Source organism: Podarcis cretensis (assembly GCF_951804945.1).
Source record: "Podarcis cretensis genome assembly, chromosome: 6".
NCBI lineage: Eukaryota > Metazoa > Chordata > Lepidosauria > Squamata > Lacertidae > Podarcis > Podarcis cretensis.
In genome coordinates this window covers 21,460,415-21,482,926 of record NC_137175.1, presented here as the reverse complement: position 1 = coordinate 21,482,926, position 22,512 = coordinate 21,460,415, and the positions used below count along the sequence as shown (strand labels likewise).

Here is a 22,512-nt window from a genome sequence, read left to right as displayed (position 1 = left end):
CCCTGACTGATATTCTGGAGAGTCACCGCTAGTTAGTGCAGATATTGCTAAGCATGATTCAATATAAGGCAGCTTCCTCCCTGCTTCGCTCTTGCTGCCAGGTCACCTGCGCCCTGAGTAAACAAGCATTGAAAGGAACAAGGATGAGTGTGGCCCTTTACATACCTTGTCCTCACTCTCCAAGATATGGCGTTTATTAGCAAATAGACAGGCAGCAATATTGGTGTCAAGGGTGGGGTCCCACGGACGTTTTGACCAAGAGGACTCCCCCCCCCCCACACACACAAATAAAAACACTCCTTGAGCCAGTGGTGACAATAAAATATTGCAGGGGCCCAGGTAAGCCCTGCCCCCATAATCGATCACATGATGCAGTGCACACACCCCAATTGAATGGGAATGCCCATCAGCCTTACAAATATTTTATTGTGGGGGCCAAAGCCCACACAGCCCCTAGGAGTTGGCTCCTATGCCTTGAACTGACATTGGATCAAAGAATGATTGCATAGGGTTAAGGAGAGGCAGAGCTTGTTTTCTTGGGAGATAATAATAATAATAATAATAATAATAATAATAATAATAATAATTTATTATTTATACCCCGCCCATCTGGCTGAGTTTCCCCAGCCACTCTGGGCGGCTCCCAATCAGTGTTAAAAACAATACAGCATTACATATTAAAAACTTCCCTGAACAGGGCTGCCTTAAGATGTCTTCTGAATGTCAGGTAATTCTTTATCTCTTTGACATCTGATGGGAGGGCGTTCCACAGGTCGGGCGCCACTACCGAGAAGGCCCTCTGCCTGGTTCCCTGTAGCCTCACTTCTCGCAATGAGGGAACCGCCAGAAGGCCCTCGGCGCTGGATCTCAGTGTCCGGGCTGAACGATGGGGGTGGAGATGCTCCTTCAGGTATACAGGACCGAGGCCGTTTAGGGCTTTAAAGGTCAGCACCAACACTTTGAATCGTGCTCGGAAACGTACTGGGAGCCAGTGCAGATCTCTCAGAACCGGTGTTATGTGGTCCCGGTGGCCACTCCCAGTCACCAGTCTAGCTGCCGCATTCTGGATTAATTGCAGTTTCCGGGTCACCTTCAAAGGTAGCCCCACGTAGAGCGCGTTGCAGTAGTCCAAGCGTGAGATAACCAGAGCATGCACCACTCTGGCGAGACAGTCCGCGGGAAGGTAGGGTCTTAGCCTGCGTACCAGGTGGAGCTGGTAGACAGCTGCCCTGGACACAGAGTTAACCTGTGCCTCCATGGACAGCTGTGAGTCCAAAATGACTCCCAGGCTGCGCACCTGGTCCTTCAGGGGCACAGTTACCCCATTCAGGACCAGGGAATCCTCCACACCTGCCCATCTAGGAGCCCATCTAGGAGCAATGCTGCATCTAGGAGCCCATCTTGGAGTATTTGCTTTTAAATGTAACAAAGAGCAACAGAAATGGGTCTAGTCGCTGAAAAACATGACAAACTATGCTTGACGTGACAAACCATCACCACGGGTTGAAAATAAAATCCTGAACTTAAATATATGACTCAAGTCTTCACAGAGGTCTAAATGAAATGGAAAGAGCTGAGGTCAATTAATGGTGCTCACTGGAAAGACAGATCCTGAAGCTGAGGCTCCAATACTTTGGCCCCTCATGAGAAGAGAAGACTCCCTGGGAAAGACCCCGGTGTTGGGAAAGATGGAGGGCACAAGGAGAAGGGGACGACAGAGGACGAGATGGTTGGACGGTGTTCTCGAAGCTACTAACATGAGTTTGACCAAACTGCGGGAGGCAGTGGAAGACAGGAGGGCCTGGCGTGCTCTGGTCCATGGGGTCATGAAGAGTCGGACACGACTAAATAACTAAACAACAACAACAAAGCAATATTGAAGATGGATGCAAATCTCTGATTCAGATCATTCTTTTTCCCATCCCAGCATTCAAAGACAGCTTCCATCTCCGCTTTGCACCTAAATACACGCTCCTTGTGATATCTTCTCTATTACATTTGTTTTCCTGCCGCTGAAGCTATTTTAAACCACAATTTTTAAGCTGTAGCATCCAAGATGCGACAAGCAGGATGGGTACATTTGCTGGGGAAATGCAGCATATAATTCTACTAGTTTCAGCTGGGCCTCAAACGGTAGTTTGCTAAATATATTTGTTAATTCAGCCTTGCTAGAAGAGTTGTGCAGAAATTTCCACTGGCAAGCCTACGGCTGCCACCTAGTGGTTGCTGACGCCACTCCAGTCCTTTTTATTTTATTTTTAATGCACTGTATTATTTGGAATCAACGAGATTGCCAGAATAAGCCAGGGTCTCAGGCTCATTTATTGTTGAATGTTCATTTTTCCCAGTAACCATTCTCCATCATTTAAAAGTCAAGGCTGCTGCTGCTTTAAATGCCTTCCTCAACCAGAGTAGGAACATACAGATTTCAATGTAACACAATAAATGAAGGATTGGACTGTTAGGAAACATTGGAGTTTATTAAATGCCCTATTTAAGCCAAAATCAAAATATCCCTCTTCTGTGTGCTAGATTACAGAAGCAACTCTAAGGAACTTCCATGCATGCCCAACGAAAAGCATTTCAGAGGAGACTATGGCTTTTTAGTCTATTATGATATAGAAGAATGTTAGTTTTGTCTTTATGCCCCTTCATTTTTTTTGTATCTGGGTCAACATGGATGATTCATTTAAGGCACTCACTCCAAAATAATGTTACTTCTGGCCTGAGATTGCTGATATTTTTCATTACATTGTAGCAAGTAATTTGGAAGCAAATTACTCTGCTAATGATAATACTGATCAAACAGAAAACAATTCTAAAACAGGGAAAAATAAAGTACATTATATATACAACCATGATTTCATTTTAACTTACAACCCACTGTAATCTATTTTCTTTTCTTTTCTTTAAAAAAATGTATTAAAGACTACTTAAATACTGCAAGGTTTTAAATAACGTAACAATATTTTCAGTGAACTGAGATCTACTACGTATCTGCCAGCATTATTGGCCCCATTTGAAACAAATACTTCTTAAATTTAAACCTTGTGTATAAGGAAAAAGTTCCAAAACAGATACTCCATTCCACATAAATAAGTATAGTTTTGTCCTTGCTTCAAAAATGCTCAGCTGTTCAAATTACTGGAAAACAGAGCTGTGGTTGCTTCCCCTTTCATCATATCTTTCCATTTCAGAAAGAATCCTTCATTGCTAAATCTCCCTTGTAAAATATTGTTGTATTTCCAGAATACATAATGGACCATTAGTAAAAAGTGTTAATTGCAAACCCTGAACTTTACAGTAAAAGTTAAAAGGAAATTCTCGTAGAAAGTCCTATGGAATGTGCACTCTGCGGAGTAGAGTCTGGCTGAAGTGGAAAATGGCTCCTTTGAACAAACCAGAGATGTGTGCTATTCACAATTTCAAAGTGCAAGTTGGTGTGTTTTTCTTTTTTAAAAGAGTGTTTGTGAGGCTCTTGTTCAAGGCCACTAGCCAACACTGTGCAGGAAACTGGATGAGAGTCCAAAACAGCATGACAGGTAGATGATGTGCTTCACTTAGATTTGCTAAGTCCACAATGTCTAGTCAGCACCGCAATCAATTCCTTATCACAGCGTTTTGTCCTCCTGTGATATCCTTCCTGGTCCTGGGCAGAAGTCATTCCTCAGTTTCAGAACTCCTGCAGCAACCAACCGCAAAACAGGGCAACCAGGCCTCCCTATATAAAAAGGCAGGAGATGCGTGGAAAGGCAGTTTTAGTGCACCAGACTGCCTAGAAGCACAGAACCCACAACCCTCCTCTCTCTTCTGGACTCAGCACCATGGGCAAAAGGTAGGATCAGTGCTCAGGAAGCATCGCTCTCTGCTGAACGCTTCTGTGATTACAGGACATGGGAGTTTCCTTCACTTCTATAAATCTCCATCTGCAGGGGGTTGACACAACTTGTAGATTCTGTAAAGGCGTGACATAAAAAAAAAGTTGATGTTACAAAAGGGACGCTAATGGCCAATGGAATACAGTCATACCTTGGAAGTCGAACGGAATCCGTTCCGGAAGTCCATTCGACTTCCAAAACGTTCGGAAACCTAAGCGCAGCTTCTGATTGGTTGCAGGAAGCTCCTGCAACCAATCGGAAGGCGCAGAAGCTCCGTCGGACGTTTGGCTTCCAAAGAATGTTTGCAAACCTCTGGGTTTGTGGCGTTCGGGAGCCAAAACATCCGAGTACCAAGGTGTTCAGGATCCAAGGTATGACTGTGCAACAAAAGCAGTTAAAATAAATTTCAAGTGATTTCCATCTAAGGGCAACAGTGACACTGCCAACACAAAGAGGAGGGTGGGAGTGGCGACAGGAAGAGTATGACAGACAATCCTCTCCACTCCAGATCCCCTAGGTTTGTAAGCCATGAGTGGTGGCTTTGGATAAACCATTCTTCAGTCCTCTGATATTGTTTTGGGTAACCTTCCTTCAGCGCTTAAACATCTCTAAGTCCAAAATCCACGTGCTTCTTACTTCTTAAAACGCATTTTGACATAAATCATTTTAATGATCAGACTGCTTTTTAAAACACTTGCTGTAGCCCATAGCCAAAGCATTAGCTTATGAATTATCTCTGCTTATCAGTTGTCAGTTCTGCTACTGCAGCATCTCACCATTCCTCAGGCAGCTGACAATGCCCTGACAGCCGAAAGATAACCATTACAAATTTATTTTACACAAATGGAGCTACCCGTTGCTATTTTTCTAGAAACAGAGGTGCCAGAACTGAGTTCTGGCTTAAAACAAGCCCTGGAACTACCCAAAAGGGCTTGGAAGAGTGTGAGATGACTTGAAGAACAGCTATAAAAACCCTGCTGCAATCTGTAAAGCACAGTATACACTAGATCGGAGCAGTGTTAAATGCCTATGTAATATTAGGGATGGACTGAGTTGCAACAATCCATGTCACTTGTGTTCAACTCAGAGATCCTTTCCTTCCTGGTTTCTGCAGTTTTCTTTCTTCTTTTTTTTAAGTACAAAGCCCTTCATTTAAGCTGCATGCATTTTGTACATATCTCTATGTAAGAAGCACATTTTTCAATGCAGTCATTTGTAAAGCACACATTTTGTGTGCTTCCTAATGAAAAATGCTTCTTTTTTTTTGCACTGAAACTACACAGCAAAATATGGAAGAGCAATCCAACTGGGATTTGTATTTTGATCCCCAGGCAAGTCTGGGAGTATTTGTTGGGGTTCGCCTGCCGTAAAAAGGGAACTGAATGAACGTTTCCCCTTTCCCTAATATCACAGAATCATATGTGTGTATATACAAAAATCTGAAGATGCATTTCTTCAGGTGAAATCCTTGCTGTATAGAGTCGCCTACCGGGGTGCAGACTGTGGCATCTGATCCATCACTTTCAGATTTTTTGCTGAGATTTCAACTCTTGGTCCCTAAAGAAACAAAAAACATTAGGTGGTGTGTTGGCAGTACGAGCGAGAGAGTGCAGCCCTGGAGAAAAACCCTGAAAGACAAATATATTACTTTTCTTTGAAAGCACTCTAGCTTCAGCTACCAGCTTTGGAAAGCACCAAGGTAGTCCATTAGTCATCTGTGTTTACTTAAGATGAAAGGATTCCCAAAGCACTCTGCAACTGCTCCAGCCCAACACTGTAAGATTATCACAATATATATGCTGTAAGCCGCCCAGAGTGGTGGGGTATTTATTTTTATTTTTATTTATTATTAGTATTATTAGTATTATTAAACAGAATGAAAACAAGAATATGGACACCATGCACAGGACTTTGAGTACAAACGTGGTATGGACCACTGCCCCTTTAAGCATAAATATTTGCAATGGGCTTATTTTTCTACTATGCCTGTTTTTGGATACCATTAATGTAATGGAACATACTGACATTCTGCATGTGAAAATCTAAGGGTTTAGGACTCGAGCACAATCTACATCCTTTGAATAAACACAAAAATGCCCTGTTTGAAATATTTGCAGCTCCTGTTTTCTTTTTTTGCATTCAACCCTTCATAAAGGCTTACTTGTTTTCTCATGATGTCTGTTGCCTGCATGATACACTTAGGCAGGAGTCCGTGACTTCGAGCCAATATAGCTGCTTGTTCCAAGGACACGCTCAACGTACTCCTAAAAACAGAACATAAAGAATGTCACTTCCAGGAGTCAAATGCCTATTCGTATAAAGTGGCAATCCTATGGTCCCTGGGCCACAGGACTTTTGGATCCCCCTATCTGAGGGTGGATAGAAAGGTCCACTCTCAAACAGGGAGATTTGACCTTGCAAGGCGCCTACCTACAAACCCTCTTCTACATCCAGGACATCTCCACTCTCCACTCTGATGTCAGATAGAACAAAAAGGAGGCATGTCAGGATGGGCTGTGGATCTGCAGGTTTCAACAGCTCCCTGTTCTTCCCGAGTGTGGGAGAAAAGCTATGCAAACCCTGTAGCTGGTACAGTTTATTTTCAAAGGACAAGCAGCTGCACCTCATTCCTCCCTGTCCCTTTGGATTGTTCCATCTGAGGTTGTTGGTTCCACCACCCACCCACCAGCAAAACCAATTTTCAAAACCGTTCTTTCATTTCAAAGGTCCTGCTTTCTCTGAGTTCCAGTTGAAAGCTGCATTGGTTTATTTCTGTTTTAAATGGCAAATCTTTACAGTTTATCATTACTGTTTTTAATCCTGCTTTATAATGTTTTCATGATAGTTTTCATGGTGAGCGTTTTAACTTTGCTTGCAAAACGGAAACAAAAATGTGGAACTCTGGACAAATCAAGCGAAAGGTAAAGTAGTGGAAACAAATAATCATGTAAGTATGTTAAAGGTACTCCATGCATTCAAAGTTCAAGCAGGCCAAAGGTGAAGGTATAAACTAATTTATTCCAGAGTCACCTCCTCTGAGAAGCAGAAAATGAACCTAAATAACTTAGGTCCAGTGCTGAAACATGTGTCTGTAGATGGTGACTCACATGATTTCTCCATGCAAAAACAACAAACCAGCAAACAACACAGAAAACGGGATGCTATATTCTCCCTGACATCCAAGTTTTATATACAGAGGGATTGTTTCTATTTTTGAATGACGAAGCATTCAGTTATGTAAATCCCCACTTGCAATGGCAGACCCCAGGGATCTCTACCAGTAGGTCACTTTCAAAAAATGTTCATTCCAGAGGAACACAACATTTGTTTTGATTTAAAAGCTCTCACCTTTGCATTCCAGTGCCGCACATTACAATCTGGCAGGCTCCGAGGCGATAACAGAGCTCAGAGGATATAGGCAGCAGTCCAGCCCCTGCCACGTAACTACTGGAATATCCCGACTGGCTGCCTTTTGTGCTGACAAAAGATTTCATTAGTCTGCAAAGCTCATCCATTGCATTGATGGGACGGATAAGCTACAAAAGAATAAAAAGGAAGAATGCAACAGTGAAGCATCTGTACCTACAGCCCCCCGCCCCCACCCTCAGTTAGACCCAGTCTAAATGCTTATGCCAACAACCATTCATCAAAGCAGCTTCCAAAATGGTAAGTTGAAATTGTTGTTTGCCACAGGGGATTTAAGGCCAAACTATACATTACACTGGCACTCCCAGAATAGTTTTCTTTTTTGTAAAAGCAACTATATCAGGGGTGAGTTGGGGATGGTGTCTAAATCTTTCCTTGCGCAACATCAGACGCTATATATACTTTTCCTTGTTTATTTGTTTATTTTTATCAAAAACTATTTTTTAAAAAAACCATTACACCCCTTGTTTACATTATTAGAGACAATTTACAAGCTTAAAATGTTAAGCCAGTAAGCTTTATTTCCCATAGCTATTAGTAGCTTCAGGAGGAAATCTAGATTGGGGCTGCAGCAAGGGTTAAGCCTCTGCCCCCAGTCCAAATCAGGAGGCCTTGTAGGTTCTTTCACAAAAAAGAAAGTTACGTGGGGAGGTCCAAACATGGCAGTCTTAAGTAAATATAGTTTGCTCCTTATAAATGGGTTAATGGGGACTCGGGGCGGCATTTTACACAGGCACTGCAACAAACCTAAACTGGCAATTGAGTCTACACTCAACAGGGATCTGTGGCTACTGTTCATTTGTCAAATTTATCTTTTACCTTTTTAAATGTACACTTGAAAAACTTAAATGTGTGAGGAGGTCCAGAGGACGTTTGAGAAACTGCAGATATGAACTAATGGGGTTCATATTAGATTTAGGGCTGCTGAAGGCAGATGGACCTCCGTCAGGCGTGGCTTTTGCCGCGTGAAGTCTGCTTCCCTCTGTCCTTGCTCCTCTAAAGGTAAAGGTAAAGGTACCCCTGCCCGTACGGGCCAGTCTTGACAGACTCTGGGGTTGTGCGCCCATCTCACTTAAGAGGCCAGGGGCCAGCGCTGTCCGGAGACACTTCCGGGTCACGTGGCCAGCGTGACATCGCTGCTCTGGCCAGAGCCAGAGCCAGAGCCAGAGCCAGAGCCGCACACGGAAACGCCGTTTACCTTCCCGCTGGTAAGCGGTCCCTATTTATCTACTTGCACCCGGAGGTGCTTTCGAACTGCTAGGTTGGCAGGCACTGGGACCGAGCAGCGGGAGCGCACCCCGTCGCAGGGATTCGAACCGCCGACCTTTCGATCGGCAAGCCCTAGGCGCTGAGGCTTTAACCCACAGCGCCACCTGCGTCCCTCTCCTTGCTCCTCTACCATCATATATATTCCAGGCTCTGACTCCAATGTGAATTCCTATGACCCTTCTCCATGCTTCAGCCAAGCATAATCTCACGGTTCTAGTAAAACAGCTAGCAGATCCCATACTCCTGCAGCCTGCTCACCCCAACTCTACACAGAAGGATAGGCAGCCAAGAGAGAAGTGGCTTTGTGACTGCCACATGGGCCGGCCAACCAGCGCTGTGCACAGCCAGCTTCTCCTAGAAATGATGAGCACTGGTTGCTCCTGACCTCAGCTCGGTTTGGAAGTTTGCACTTACAGCGGTACCTCGGGTTATGTACTTAATTCGTTCCGGAGGTCCGTTCTTAACCTGAAACTGTTCTTAACCTGAAGCAGCACTTTAGCTAATGGGGGCTCCCGCTGCTGCCGCACCACCGGAGCACGATTTCTGTTCTCATCCTGAAGCAAAGTTCTTAACCTGAAGAACTATTTCTGGGTTAGCGGAGTCTGTAACTTGAAGTGTTATGTAACCTGAAGCGTATGTAACCTGAGGTACCACTGTATTGCACATATGCCAGAACTGTGGTTTCTGTACCTGATCAATCTTCACAGCTGTGGTGTTGGAATCTGTAGGCAGGTTGGATCTCTCAAGGTAAAAAGTCCTGAAAATAAGAAATAAGCTGTATTAGCTTGTGGTCTTCAAGTTTCAAGCAATCCTAGATGTTTCTTCCTAACGGGCACGGCTGAGGAACAAGTCAACGGAAGGCTAGATGTGGCCTATCAAATATGTTTCTGTGGCCCAAGGAATGGTGCCAGAATTATAAGACTCTTTACTTCTATCAAACATGGTCCAGCTCATAGTCAGAAGCTGTTACTGGCTTCTCCTGCTATTTTAAAGGGTTCATAGTGTAGGGTTTCCCCACACAAAATGTCAGGTAAACAACTATGACCCCATTGGCACATTACAATCTTGGGACCAATAAATCATGTTTTATTGGCCTGAGAATGAGCTTTGCCCTCACTTTTCATTCTCCCTTCCGGCATCTGGCTTTCATGCTTATATCCTGGCCTTGTTAATCCACACTATGGCATGCCATCCAAATTCAGAAATGATGGTTTAAAGTGCTGTTTACAAACCAGCATATGAAACCAGAAAGAAGTTACTAGAACATTTGTGTCCTGTCTCCAATTCCTTTCTCTCTTTCTTTTTGTACTATGTACATTTAAAAGGTTCTCTTTCTTTTATTTAACACCCAAACAAAACTTGAATTAAGAAAATCTCAATTCAAATGTATGGATTTTCTCTCAAATGAACAGGCTCAGATGGCAAAGCACCCTGGGGCAGGGACCGGCCTTCATGTATGCTACCATGTAAAGAACCACCCAGACTGATAAAATCTTAATAGCAATAATAATGTTGAGTACAAACAGCATTCTTTTTATGCCACAATACCTGAGTTTGCGATAATACTGCTGCACCTTCTCAAGAGAGGTGGAATTAATTTGCTGCTGGAGCTCTTCTAGAGAGGAACCATATGGCTGGGACTGGCCTTCCAGATTTTCAAGGGCTGTAATGATTTTCATGAAAAACATCATGTATTCATTATAAAGCTCACCCGTTTCTTTTATTTCTTCTGTCACCACCACTATTACACAATGTGAAAGTACACTAGACTTCTTAGAATGCTAAGTGGTTTACAATCCTGATCTTTATTCTCCCTCACCATGGCCCCATGAGGCATGTTGCCATTGCACCCATTTCACAGATGGCGTGCTGAGACTGAGAGTCCAATAACATGGAAGGCCCATGCATATGTGCAGATTACAAAATAAGCTCAATGTGCCTGACCTTATGCTTACCCTCATCCTGTCAGCATTGTGAAACGGTTTTCTAACTGGCATATTTTACCTGCTTCAGATTAGGTTTAAGCTTCCTTAAATTTAATTTACACTGTCTCAGACTTTGCCTTGCAGATTTAATAAGCTGCCAAAGAGCCAAGAGCTGAGGGCAACATTCATCTTTATCACATAAGGCTCGATTACGAGCATCATCCACCCCAATTACATTATAGTCAGTGGCTTAAAGGAAAAAAACTGAACAAACAGAATTTCGCCTGTACCTTTTGTGAAGAGCACAGCATGCAGCTTCAGGCTCCCTCCGTTCTGAAACCGGGAAGGCAGTTTGGAGAAGTAGTAGCTGTCTAAGTAAAAGAAAACCTTCAAAACCTGCCTGTTGCCTTCAACATGGTAGAAGACATGGGTATCTGGGGGAACAAAAATACAGGTGTTGGAGACTGTGCAATAAGAGGTACTGTAGCTTAAGCTCTCCTGAAAGTTCCATCCTCTTTCTTATAATTCTTGCCTCCTAATCCAGCTCATATGAGAGGGATGTTACTGGTGAGAAAAACATGCCCTACTTCATTACCATAGTACCAACATTATAAAACAACCAGCAACAAAACAAAGCAAAGAGTTGAATTAAATTACATTTAAAAGATTATCTGGAGTTAGCTAAACTGCCAGATTTAATAAAGAGAAAACCCAAGAACATGGTCAAGAAACAGTGGGGTTGTCTAAATGAATACTTACAAAACCAGGGCTCAACTACCAAAATTTGGTTGTGTTTGGACTAATCTTGTGAAGAATATAAAGAACGTAAAGTGAGAAATTAAGGAAAACTTACAGAAAGGATATGAAGAACAGAGTTTTATGGTGACTGGTGTATAAAAGACCTGCGGCGTAAACGGTGGAAGTCTTTTAAAACATTTTAATTAAGACTGATATTTTGCAAGATGGAAATATAAAATTGTATGCAAGTATAGATCTGAAATTGTTGTTTATGGTGAACACTTTTCTATTCTCTAAATTTCTATTTTTAACTTTTCTTTCTTCTTTTATTCTTTTTTCCTTCTTTTTTTTGAATATTGCTTTACAGATGTATAAATAATTGTGTTCATGTGTATATATATGAAATCTGTTTCTTTCTTTCTTTTCTTATTTGATATTCTTTTCTTTTTTGTATTTAATAAATAAATAAAAATAAATTACATTTAAAAGATTAGCAACGCTCTTGCTGGGTTTCAGCCAAAATTGCAACTTTTGCAGTTTTTAGTGCAAGTCCACAGTCTTTGTGGACTAAGTCAATGGGACACACAGGGGATATGTCAGTGCACTGCAGGAAAAAATACAGGAAAATAAGGCACAAAGAAAAGGCATGAACTCACTTGCAACGAAACACTCATCCAGTTGCCTGAAATAAAAAGCAACTTTGTCCAGCTCTGACAAAGTGGCTTGAATATCTTCCAGCATGGTTCGTTCCTCTTTCTGATTGAGAAAATAAATAAATAGGGAAAGTTAGACGGGCTGCAAATAAGAACACACACGTCTCTTTTCTGAAGGAATTGTGAGAAGAAAGATAGATCCCCCCCAAAAAAACTTAAGCAACACAAGTATCAGCTAAAGGGTGTTTTCTGCCACATGATTTTGGTTAAGGCTGCATCTCATCCCATCTTTTACACTGCATATTTAATTTCCCTACCTCAGTTCTTTTAAAATGAAAAATATTTCAGCAAAAAAGGAAGTACCAATCTCTGTGCAAAAAACATGATGAATATCCTTCCAGCCATAATTTTAGCATCATTTTTCAAGGTATTCCATTTCCATATATCCCATCTATATAGCCTAACCATGCTTCCCTCTTCCTTCTTCCTGCTTTTGATGTGTACACACTTTTTTTTTTTGCACACACATTTGATGCAACGCAAGATACAGCTTCTCGCCAGCAGAGGACAGAAGACACCACACAATTTGCCACCCATGATTGCCTTTCCTGCAGTGCTCTCTACGCAGCACCAGTATTCAACCTTTTCAGACGCAGGGCCCACCTTTTAGTACTACCTGCAACATGGGGTCCACTTTTAGTCTAACCACACATGTACATCTATCTTACTTTTGTCCCAAAGCCAGACGAGACAGGCCTCCTGTACTTTTAATAGTTTCATGGAATAGGGAATTATGGAAGTATGTAATGCAGGGGGGGTTGTTTTTGTTTTAAAAAGGTTTGGAATGTAAGAACTGACATATTCTTAATCAGACCATTGGTCCATGTGACTGGTGGCTCTCATGGATTTCAAACAGAGGTCTTCCAGACTTGCCTCAAAATGTCAGGTATTGAATCTGGGACATTCTGCATGCAAAGGACACACTCTTCCACTGATCTGCATTTACTAAAATTCCCTCTTAACTATGAAAAGTTAACTCTGTTCTGCTTTGCAGCTGGTCATCTCTCAGACAAACCCTGGACAAATAAAACGGTCGCAATACCACTCACCTCAGATTGGAATGCACGTGGGTTCTGAAGAACCACGTGACTAAGCAACATGCAACCCGTCAAAACAAATTCACAGGACGTGTACATGCCCATTATATTTCTCACATCTTATGAGCACTAAAGCGAGTTGACACAGATTTTGAACCGAAAGTTGGCCCGGGCCTCCTTCACAGTAGCATAAGAGAACATTCCCAGGGCCCATTTATGTTTAAAGGAAACAATAATATACAGCAAATAAAGGCAGTTCAAATTTCTCACAGCCTTAAAATGTATCCAGGGCAGGCAAAACAACTTGGTCAGGAGATGGGTAAGAAGAAGACCGTAAAGTTCCTTATTTATTTAGCTAGCAAGCTGTACTCCTCCCTTACCACAGAGGGGGAGAGCAAAGACTGGTAGTTAAGCAACACCCCCGTGGCCGCTATCTGCTCCAACCACTTCTTGCTGGCTTCCCTGCTGCTCTCTTCATACTCCCCGTTGTTATTGTATCTGTAGTTGAGAGCTCCCAGTAACTGCTCGGAGAACGTGCAAATGGCAGCCACCAGAGCCTGGCAGAAAATCGCATCTCGTCTCAGCTGCAGCTCAGTGTCTGGGAGAGAGAGGAGAACACACAGGAATCAGGAGTTATCATTTGCTTCATGGCATGAGCCCAATGCCCAGCAACAGTCCCATATTTCCTATTCCCTTCATGTGCACTGTGTAAGGTGCACCATAGTAACCCAAGCAACGAAAGCTTCCAATCTACATCCATGTTTTCCCCCAAAGGAATGCTCAGTTTCCCACAACACAGAGCACATGGGAACGGAAGGACTGTTGGCCTATAAAAGGGTGTCCAGTTATCACTGACGTGATATGCAAGGATAATAACTGTTGTTCTGCCAACACCACAGCACTATCAAATTTACAGTGTTTAACGTTTAATGACTTTTTCTCTGCACACCTGTCCCTATAGCACCTAAGGGGTCATTTGCAAACAGCAGCAAATCAAGGAGCTGCTTTACCTGTACATTTCAGCAATGCCAAAAGCAGCTGGTTCTTGCCATCTAGAAAGGAAAGACAAAGATAAAACATTTTTTTAAAACAAGTGAGCATAATCACATTCCACTTAGCTAAGTGCTAAGTCCCAGTAAGAAGAGTTTGGATTTGATATCCCGCTTTATCACTACCCGAAGGAGTCTCAAAGCGGCTAACATCCACGTTTCCCTTCCTCCCCCACAACAAACACTCTGTGAGGTGAGTGGGGCTGAGAGACTTCAGAGAAGTGTGACTAGCCCAAGGTCACCCAGCAGCTGCATGTGGAGGAGCGGAGACGCGAACCCGGTTCCCCAGATTACAAGTCTATCGCTCTTAACTACTGCACCACACTGGCTGTAAGAGATGTTGAAATACAAGCAGACTTGGGAATGGCACCCCTTAGCCTAGAACAGGAGTTCCCAAACTGAGGCTTCATTTAGTTGGTCTGCAGCTCGTCAGTGAAGAGCACTTATAAACTGAATTCTATTGAATTCCATATATTCCAATTGTAATACGATAAAATACAACGTACTAAATTAAAGAAGCAATGAAAATGCAATTAAAAATCATGCAGCAATTTAGCACAGCACATTGCAATCGCTACAGCAGGCAAGAAAAAACTTTTATGTGGTCCATCGAAACTCCCAGCAATTTTCAAGTGGGCCATGAGGATGAAAGTTTGGGCACCACTGTTCTAGAAGGCCTTGCACTTTTTCTCAGCTATGCATGGGCTAGATATGGTTACTTAATGGGAAGGAGAAGTTGCTCTGCACATACTCTGAAATCACTTCGTAAGTTTCCAGCATTCAGCAACTGCACCAAAAACAAGTTCCAGGTCAGAGCCCTGACAAATCCTGGCCCCAAGAAAACAATTGTTCACGTGCACAAACTAGGAAGGAGGCAAAAGTCAGACATCGTGGGCAGCTCCAAGTGTGCTTAATTAAATCTAAAATACTGTAGCAAACTGTACCTATGAGCCCCACCCTCAATGTCCCTATGCATGCTGGCGGCACTTTAGATCTTTGTGCATTACAAGTTCCTGATCGTGGGGAAGCTTCTAAGCATGTTCAGCTCAATGTGTGAAGTGGAGTCAGTGTGCCAGGACCAGGGGCGGAGGAAGGGGGTGAGGTGGGTGCAGGCCACCCCGGGTGTCACCACTGAAGGCGGTGACAAAAGGCCAGGCGGCACTTACCGGGGGCCTGCAGTGTGCCCAAGCCACACATCTCTCCTGGAAGAGACACAGTGGATTGAGCACGTGCAGGCTCCACGCTGCCTCCGCCTCTGGCCAGGACACCCCAGACCCCTCCCCTGTTTAAGCCCTTATGTATTTACTCTAATGTTTGAGGAGACTTAAGAAACTTGGGGAAGTGGTGGTCTAAGTCAGCGGAGCCTATCTTTGGTCCTCCAGACATTGAACTACAACTCCCAACACCCCTGACCATTGGCCATGCAAGTTGGGTGTGATGAGACCTGGACAACATTTTGTGGTCCAAAGGTTAAACATCCCATCATAAGTACAGATTGCACTAATATTTTGGAATCAAACACACCTGAAGCTACTCTGTATTCTGATTTATGTCTCTTACCTAGTTCTTGCCTATAAAGTGTTAAAGACAGGGTGCTGGGGGCAAGACATGTCTGCATACGCAGCCCCCAATAGCAGTTCACGCCGTCACACATTCATTTGGGTGACTCAAGGGGGTTCTAGGCTCAGTAAACTCTTCAGCTTGAAGAAATCTTTGTGTTTCTTAATGAAAGCAGATCAGAACTACTCTCCTTGTTCAAACTAAAGCACAGGCCATTTCCATGTCAGGAAAATGGCTCAACCTGGGAACTCCCCAAGTTTATTTCACAATGTGCAAAAAACAAATGTAGTCAAGGGATTATGACATTATTTGGCAGCCGGGGTGCTTGTCCAGAACTGCCCTTGCACTTCCTCTTCCGATGGAGGATTTCGCTGGGGAAATTCACATAGTCAAATTTGAGTAGCATATTCCAATGAAAAATTAGATGGAATCTAACAAAGGAATCATTGTGAGCCTAACTTATGAGGTGTGTCAGTTTCAGATATAGAATCATAGAATTGTACAGTCATACATCATGTTACGGCCGCTTCATGTTATGTTCTTTCAGGTTGCGTCCCGCGGTGACCCGGAAGTACCGGAAAGGGTCACTTCCGGGTTTTGCCGCTCGTGCATGCACAGACACGCAAAATGACATCACACGCATGCGCAGAAGCGGCGAATCGCAACCCACGTGTGTGCAGATGCGCCGCTGCGGGTTGCGCTCTTTTCATGTTGCGAACGGGCCTTCGGAACTAATCATGTTCACAACCAGAGGTACCACTGTATAAGTTGAAAGGGATCCCAAGGGTCATCTAGTCCAGCCCCCTGCAACGCAGGAATCTCAGCTAAAGCATCAGTGACAGATGGCCATCCAGCCTCTGCTTAAAAACCTCCAAGGAAGGAGAGTTCACAACCTCCTGAGGGATGTCAAAAAATCTCTGCTTGGATTGCCTATAGGCAACAAATCTCATTTGTTAGAAATCTCCATCTGCTAAACACAGGCTAATTATGTCTCATCAGAAATGTTTTCAGCTCATGTCAGTACAAAGGGTGAACCCACCCAAAACTGATCCAGTCCAATGGGTAGAAACCAGATTTGCAATAAAAGCAGCCCAGATCAATCTCCGGTCACTCTACTACCCTTTTCATAATACTAAAATAAACCAAAGAGCTTTCCCCCAGCAACCCTTTTCACAGACCTTCCACATATTTCTGTATGGTCTCCACAAGGTTCTTGATGCGAAGCGGAAGGTTCCAGGGATCTTCTTGGATGCTGATTTGAATCTTGTTCCTGCTCCGAATTGTGGTTTCTTCTTTCTGCTTAAATTCTGCATAAGAAGAGAGACTTTAGGCCGGGCAATTGAGCAATGCCAGAGTAGTTCAAAACAGCACCTGACTTTAATTTTTCATCAGAGCCAACTTTTCAAAAGGCTTGGTTGGGAGTATGCATACTCCCAACCAAGCCTTTTGAAAAGTTGGCTCTGATGAAAAATTAAAGCTGCCCAGAGTGGCTGGGGAAACCCAGTCAGATGGGTGGAGTACAAATAATAAAATTATTATTGTTATTTTATTAAAATACAACATAACTGGGAGCCTGTACAGAACAGCAAAACTAACCTGCAGTGAAGCAATGCAAACATATAGATATATTAAAGCAGTCAAACATACAATAGGGCTGGAAACTGGATCTTATGAGGAATTAACGGCTACCACTGAGAGCAGTAACACAGTGTCTTTTCCTTCTATATCTCCCCTGTAACATGATGTGATGTCAATCACATTCCAGGTTTTCCTATCCCTGCGCTCAAGAAAGGCGGAGCGAATTCACACATCAGAAGGAAGGAAGGAAGGAAGGAAGGAAGGAAGGAAGGAAGGAAGGAAGGAAGGAAGGGGAACAACTGGAGATTTAGCAAGTTGCACCTGGACCTAGCTGTAAAGTTCTGAGAAAAGCAAGATTATCCTGGGCACATGATGTTCTGGCAAGTTTACCTTGTAAACTGTGGTCCATTGGAAAATGTTTTGTTTCTTCAAAAGCCTTGTTTATTACTGGTCCTTTGAGAAGGGCATTGATAGCATCCACCTGCAAAGAAGCACATTTAGTGAGTCTTGAAAATTCTCCAAGAGTTTCCAGAGAGGTGTTTTTTGTTTGTTTTTTCCTAGGGGAAACCATGGGTGGTAACACATCCCATCAGTGCAATAATTTCTGCTTACTCAGCTCCTTCCCCCATGTGTGCCCCATGCCCTCCCCAAATCACAATAGCTAAATGAAGCCTCCAAGACCAGAGGGAGTATATTTTTGAACACCAAGTGCTGGGGGCGAACAACCAAAGGCAACTGTCATGCTCTGAGGCACTCCAGATGAAGCCAAGTAGATGAGCCATGGCCTGAATGAGCAACAGAATATTTGTTGAACCCCATCACAGAGAATGTCAAGAAAAGAGCATCCCATTGCTAGTCAACATTACTGGTTCCTAAGCATCTGGAAGAGCACGCACTCTAAGAGAGTATGGCAAAAGCAGTGAAGTTCCCTGTTCTACATCATAAGCGTTTGTGTCACTCACCTGGTTAAATAGATGCTCAAGGCAGCCGTGCAGTTTGTCTTGTTTGTCTGAAGGTATCCTCATGTCATTGGGGAGTTCATCACCTAATGATGGGAACAGTAAAACTTTGGGCTTGTTCTCATGCAAATATATTCCAATGGAAAGAATGTCAGGAGCAAATGCCTATCTAGAAATTTAATATACCGTATTTTTCGCTCTATAGGACGCACTTTTCCCCCTTCGTCCTATGGAGCGAAGATGCCATAGCCCCGCGACCCTCTCCTGGCTGGAGATGTGACACGAGACTATGGCAGCAGCCTCTCTGCTGCGCGCCTTTCCGCTGCTCCCCAACCTGCTCTTTGGGGCTGGTGGTGGGCTTCCCCCCGCCAGCCCCAAAGAGCAGGTCGAAAGGAACCTGAAGCCTGGAGAGTGAGAGGGGTCAGTGCGCACCGACCCTTCTCGCTCTCCAGGCTTCCAAGGTAGCCGCCCAAAAGCGACTGAACGCACCTTAAATGGCACCTTGTTTTAGAGGGGGAAAACAAGAGGGGGAAAATTCCCCCCCTCTCTGCGCAGCGCCTCCTGCCGCTTCGCTGAAGGGGCGCTGGGCAGAGAGGGGGAGAATTTTTTTTCTTGTTCTCCCCCCTCTAAAACAAGGTGCGTCCTATTGTCCGGTGCTCCTTTGGTGTGAAAAATACGGTATATAATGACAACAGCAGTATCAATTACAACTTTCTGAAGGGGTGAAAAGGAAAGAAGGAGAACTGAAAGTGCTCTAAGAACCAAGATGAACAAGATGACCCAACTGATTTTTGACATTTCTCGTTCCACTTGGACACAGTGTATGACATGGGCTTTTTAAGTTCCCTAAATCTGCAAGGAGGGTGGTTGCTATGGGAACACTAAGAAAACACAAGTGAGCAGCTGAATAATAGACTGGCATCTACTGAAGCATTGGCTTATGGTCCATACACTGTTGAACCCTTCTTTATTAATATTAATGCATTCACAGCATTCACTCACCTGATCCCATCTCATCACTGCCCAAATAAGAGCTGTTACTCCGTACGCTGGTGTAGGAAAGCACGGAGTCCCGGTTACTGTTGCACTCACTGGAAGAAAAATGTGTAAAAACTAAGAAACTCTTCATATGCAGAATTTCAGCTATGCATAGTTAGCACCTTTTGGGGGGTGTATCGAAGGGCATTCTTTCATTTCTCTCCTGCCTGTCTCCAAGGGTTTAATGTAGTGTACAATGGACAATGGCCCTCCTAACTCAACACAGTAAGAGGATACTATCCTTTAGAATAGTCCTAGAATACTTCATCTTTCACTGATGAAGACAGATTGCAGAACTGTAGCATTACTCTTTGCTACCAGAGCTCAGGTCAGTGACTAAAGACAAGGGTTAGAAGTTCAAATTCTAACCCAAATTTAGTTGATTCTTTGAGCGCAGGGACTTTGTCATTGAGCTTCAATGTTCTGTTGCTTGACTCTAAAGTTCAGATTTAACTTAAAACCACACTGTTTTTTATTAGAATGCACAATGATGGAACACTGTTTTCAGTACCTGTTTTGTGACATTTCCAGGTGTATCCCTGGATGGTCACCAGGACAGTCACTCAGCTATTCTGCTGAGTCCAGACTTCCCTTAAAACTACCTGCCACTGCCACTGCCAGGAGTAGGACTCTGGTTTTATCATCATACTCAAGTACATCCACACAAAGCATGTTGGGTGAGATATACTTGCCATAGAATCCATCCAGACCAGAACAGATTTAAACATAAACATACATTTTTATTAGAGAGCATAACCTGCAGAACCAATAGCAGAATTTGTAAAGAGTTCTAATTTCCCGACCTAACGTAACTATCCTGTCTTCTAACTTTCATTAGCCATTCTTACTCTTTTACATAGGAGTCAAAATGGGTCACATGCCAATGGTGAAAAGAAGCAAGAGTATGCATGAGTCAATTTAAATATGACATCTGTGCAATAAGTTCATTTCAAAACACACCCCTTTATATTGTCCATCAAGGCGAGCAAGAGGCATTATGAGAGTTCAAGGTCACATTCTGGCCAGGCAAAAACACTTCTGGAAGCCAAGACACAGAGCCACTGAGGAGTGTGGCCTGGGGAAAATCCCAAGGACCCGACAGGGAGGTCTGGAGGACCACATTTGGCCTCTGGTCCTGATGTGCCAGAATGTTAACCAATCAGATGTGTCTGGAGGCACCTTCTCTGAATGGGATATAATTTATGCAACACTATTTAAATGAACATTGCAATCTTTTAAATACGCTCAAAACTACCCCACAAGGGGTAGTTCCCATGTTGCTCCCATGTTGTTGGGTTTTTTTTTTTAATTCCTCCCCCAAAACAAACACTCTGTGAGGTGAGTGGGGCTGAGAGACTTCAAAGATGTGTGACTAGCCCAAGGTGACCCAGCAGCTGCATGTGGAAGAGCGGGGAATCGAACCCAGTTCACCAGATTACGAGTCTACCGCTCTTAATCACTACACCACACTAGCTCTCTTCTGCTCCCATGTTGAAAATGGGAAATGAAGGTCCAAGGAACCACAAGCCCATGAGTCTGGTGATACCTGAATTCACATATCTGGGATTCAAGTTTGAAACTCCATACGCTGGGCCACCACAGGGGCCTTCTCTATGGAATGGACCCTTATGAGAACTTGTTAGCTCCTTGGATACAGAGACATACCCAGAGTGTTGGACTAGGACCTGGGAAACCAGGTTTCAAATCCCCACCTGGCCATGAAGCTCAGTGGGTTCACCTTGGGCCAGTCACTGCATCTCAGCCTTTCCTAGGGTTCCTCTTAGGGTTGTTGTGGGGATTAAATAATGATGAGCAGGAGAATAATACGACATGATATTTTTGTCTGTGTAGATCTGCAAGTTGCTGCATCTTAACAGCGTAACAACAACACAAACAATAAATGCAGTAAGCACAGGATATGCAAGAGCTGTTTCATCTCAATCAAAATGACAAGGGTGAAGGAGAATGCTCCACTTGATTTCTGCTATCAATATATAAGTTCTTCTCAAAGGTATCTATTTCTCTTAATTTCTGAAAGGGATATACTACACTATGTTTAGGAATGTTAGGAAGAAACAAAAGGCTATGAAAGGTAAACTGATTGTCCGAATCAGATCTCGTGCAACAAACCATGACTAATGCCAGATAAGTATCTTCTTAGCTGTGCTTTACTCATTCTTGTAAGCTCCGGGATATCCATTTTCTGACTAAAACCAATCAAAACACATTTGATTCCTTCTTGAATTGCTATTATATAGGTTACGTATGCTTAATCGTCTGAGTCTAAAAGAGGTAAGACAGAACAATCTCTCTCATCTTTCATTTAAATTCTGAAACAAGTGACAGGCCCACTGGGAATCTGCCTTTGATCTCACTGTGTCATCTAGGACAGATTAGGCTCAATTATAGAACCCATTAAACAAAACCCAGCACAGGAATAGGAGTCATATGAAAAGCTGAATAAAATTATTTCTATTGCATTAAAACGAATTCCACTGTGAGTAGGTAGAAAAACCCTGAAGATACACTGCTAACGAAAGATTAGCCTACCACCCACCAACAGCTTTTCTATGGAACCAAAACTGAGGATTTAAACCATGCAAAATGTGCTTTTTACATGTTCAATGCTCGGCTCTTAGAGGAAATAAATGATGCTAATTCCTGTGACTAGGAAACTTGAAGTGCTAGAAATAGCACTTCTAATTGAATTGCCATGGCCTATTTTCTTTAATGCACAGGTTGCAAAACACGCTGGGGATTTTCTACAAACGTTTGACAGTTTTTGGCTACCGCTCAGTAGCTTTCTTTGTTTGGTTGTCATGTTGACAGCTCTGCTTCACACAAAATTCCATCTCCTTTGCCAACAACACAGGAGAAATACTCAATGTACCTGGATCACTATGCTCACAACAATCCTAAGGCATGACATGTATGTGGAAATGAACACATCTAAATTGCATGTTTAAGAGGAAGGGGTCCCCTGTTACTCCTCCCGGATTAGAAAGTCCAGTATCGGAGAAAGAGCTACCATCCGACTAGCGCTTGAATCACTGCAGCAGGAAAGAAGAAGAGTTTGGATTTGAGATCCCGCTTTATCACTACCCAAAGGAATCTCAAAGCGGCTAACCTTCTCCTTTCCCTTCCTCCCCCACAACAAACACTCTGTGAGGTGAGTGGGGCTGAGAGACTTCAAAGAAGTGTGACTGGCCCAAGGTCACCCAGCAGCTGCATGTGGAGGAGCGGAGATGCGAACCCGGTTCACCAGATTACAAGTCTACCACTCTTAACCGCTACACCACACTGGCTCCCCAGAAATACAGTTCAAATGTAGATCTTCCGATT

The 22,512-nt window shown here is 43.3% G+C and overlaps 1 protein-coding gene across 1 annotated transcript in view; it reads right to left on the bottom strand.

Moving 5' to 3' along the window:
* Positions 1-2,459: 2,459 nt before the first annotated feature.
* PREX1 (phosphatidylinositol-3,4,5-trisphosphate dependent Rac exchange factor 1) overlaps positions 2,460-22,512 on the bottom strand; it is a 220,779-nt gene continuing 200,726 nt past the window's right edge. Inside the window, exons 27-40 of the mRNA XM_079978837.1 lie at positions 19,135-19,223; positions 18,136-18,218; positions 17,564-17,654; positions 16,774-16,902; positions 13,997-14,038; positions 13,367-13,584; positions 11,893-11,992; positions 10,789-10,932; positions 10,122-10,236; positions 9,264-9,330; positions 7,227-7,414; positions 6,040-6,142; positions 5,368-5,435; positions 2,460-3,955 (exon numbers count right to left, since the gene is read on the bottom strand). Of these exons, the coding sequence (XP_079834963.1) occupies positions 3,913-3,955; positions 5,368-5,435; positions 6,040-6,142; positions 7,227-7,414; positions 9,264-9,330; positions 10,122-10,236; positions 10,789-10,932; positions 11,893-11,992; positions 13,367-13,584; positions 13,997-14,038; positions 16,774-16,902; positions 17,564-17,654; positions 18,136-18,218; positions 19,135-19,223 (1,480 nt within the window). The 3' untranslated portion in view covers positions 2,460-3,912. The remainder of the gene's footprint in view (positions 3,956-5,367; positions 5,436-6,039; positions 6,143-7,226; positions 7,415-9,263; positions 9,331-10,121; positions 10,237-10,788; positions 10,933-11,892; positions 11,993-13,366; positions 13,585-13,996; positions 14,039-16,773; positions 16,903-17,563; positions 17,655-18,135; positions 18,219-19,134; positions 19,224-22,512) is intronic.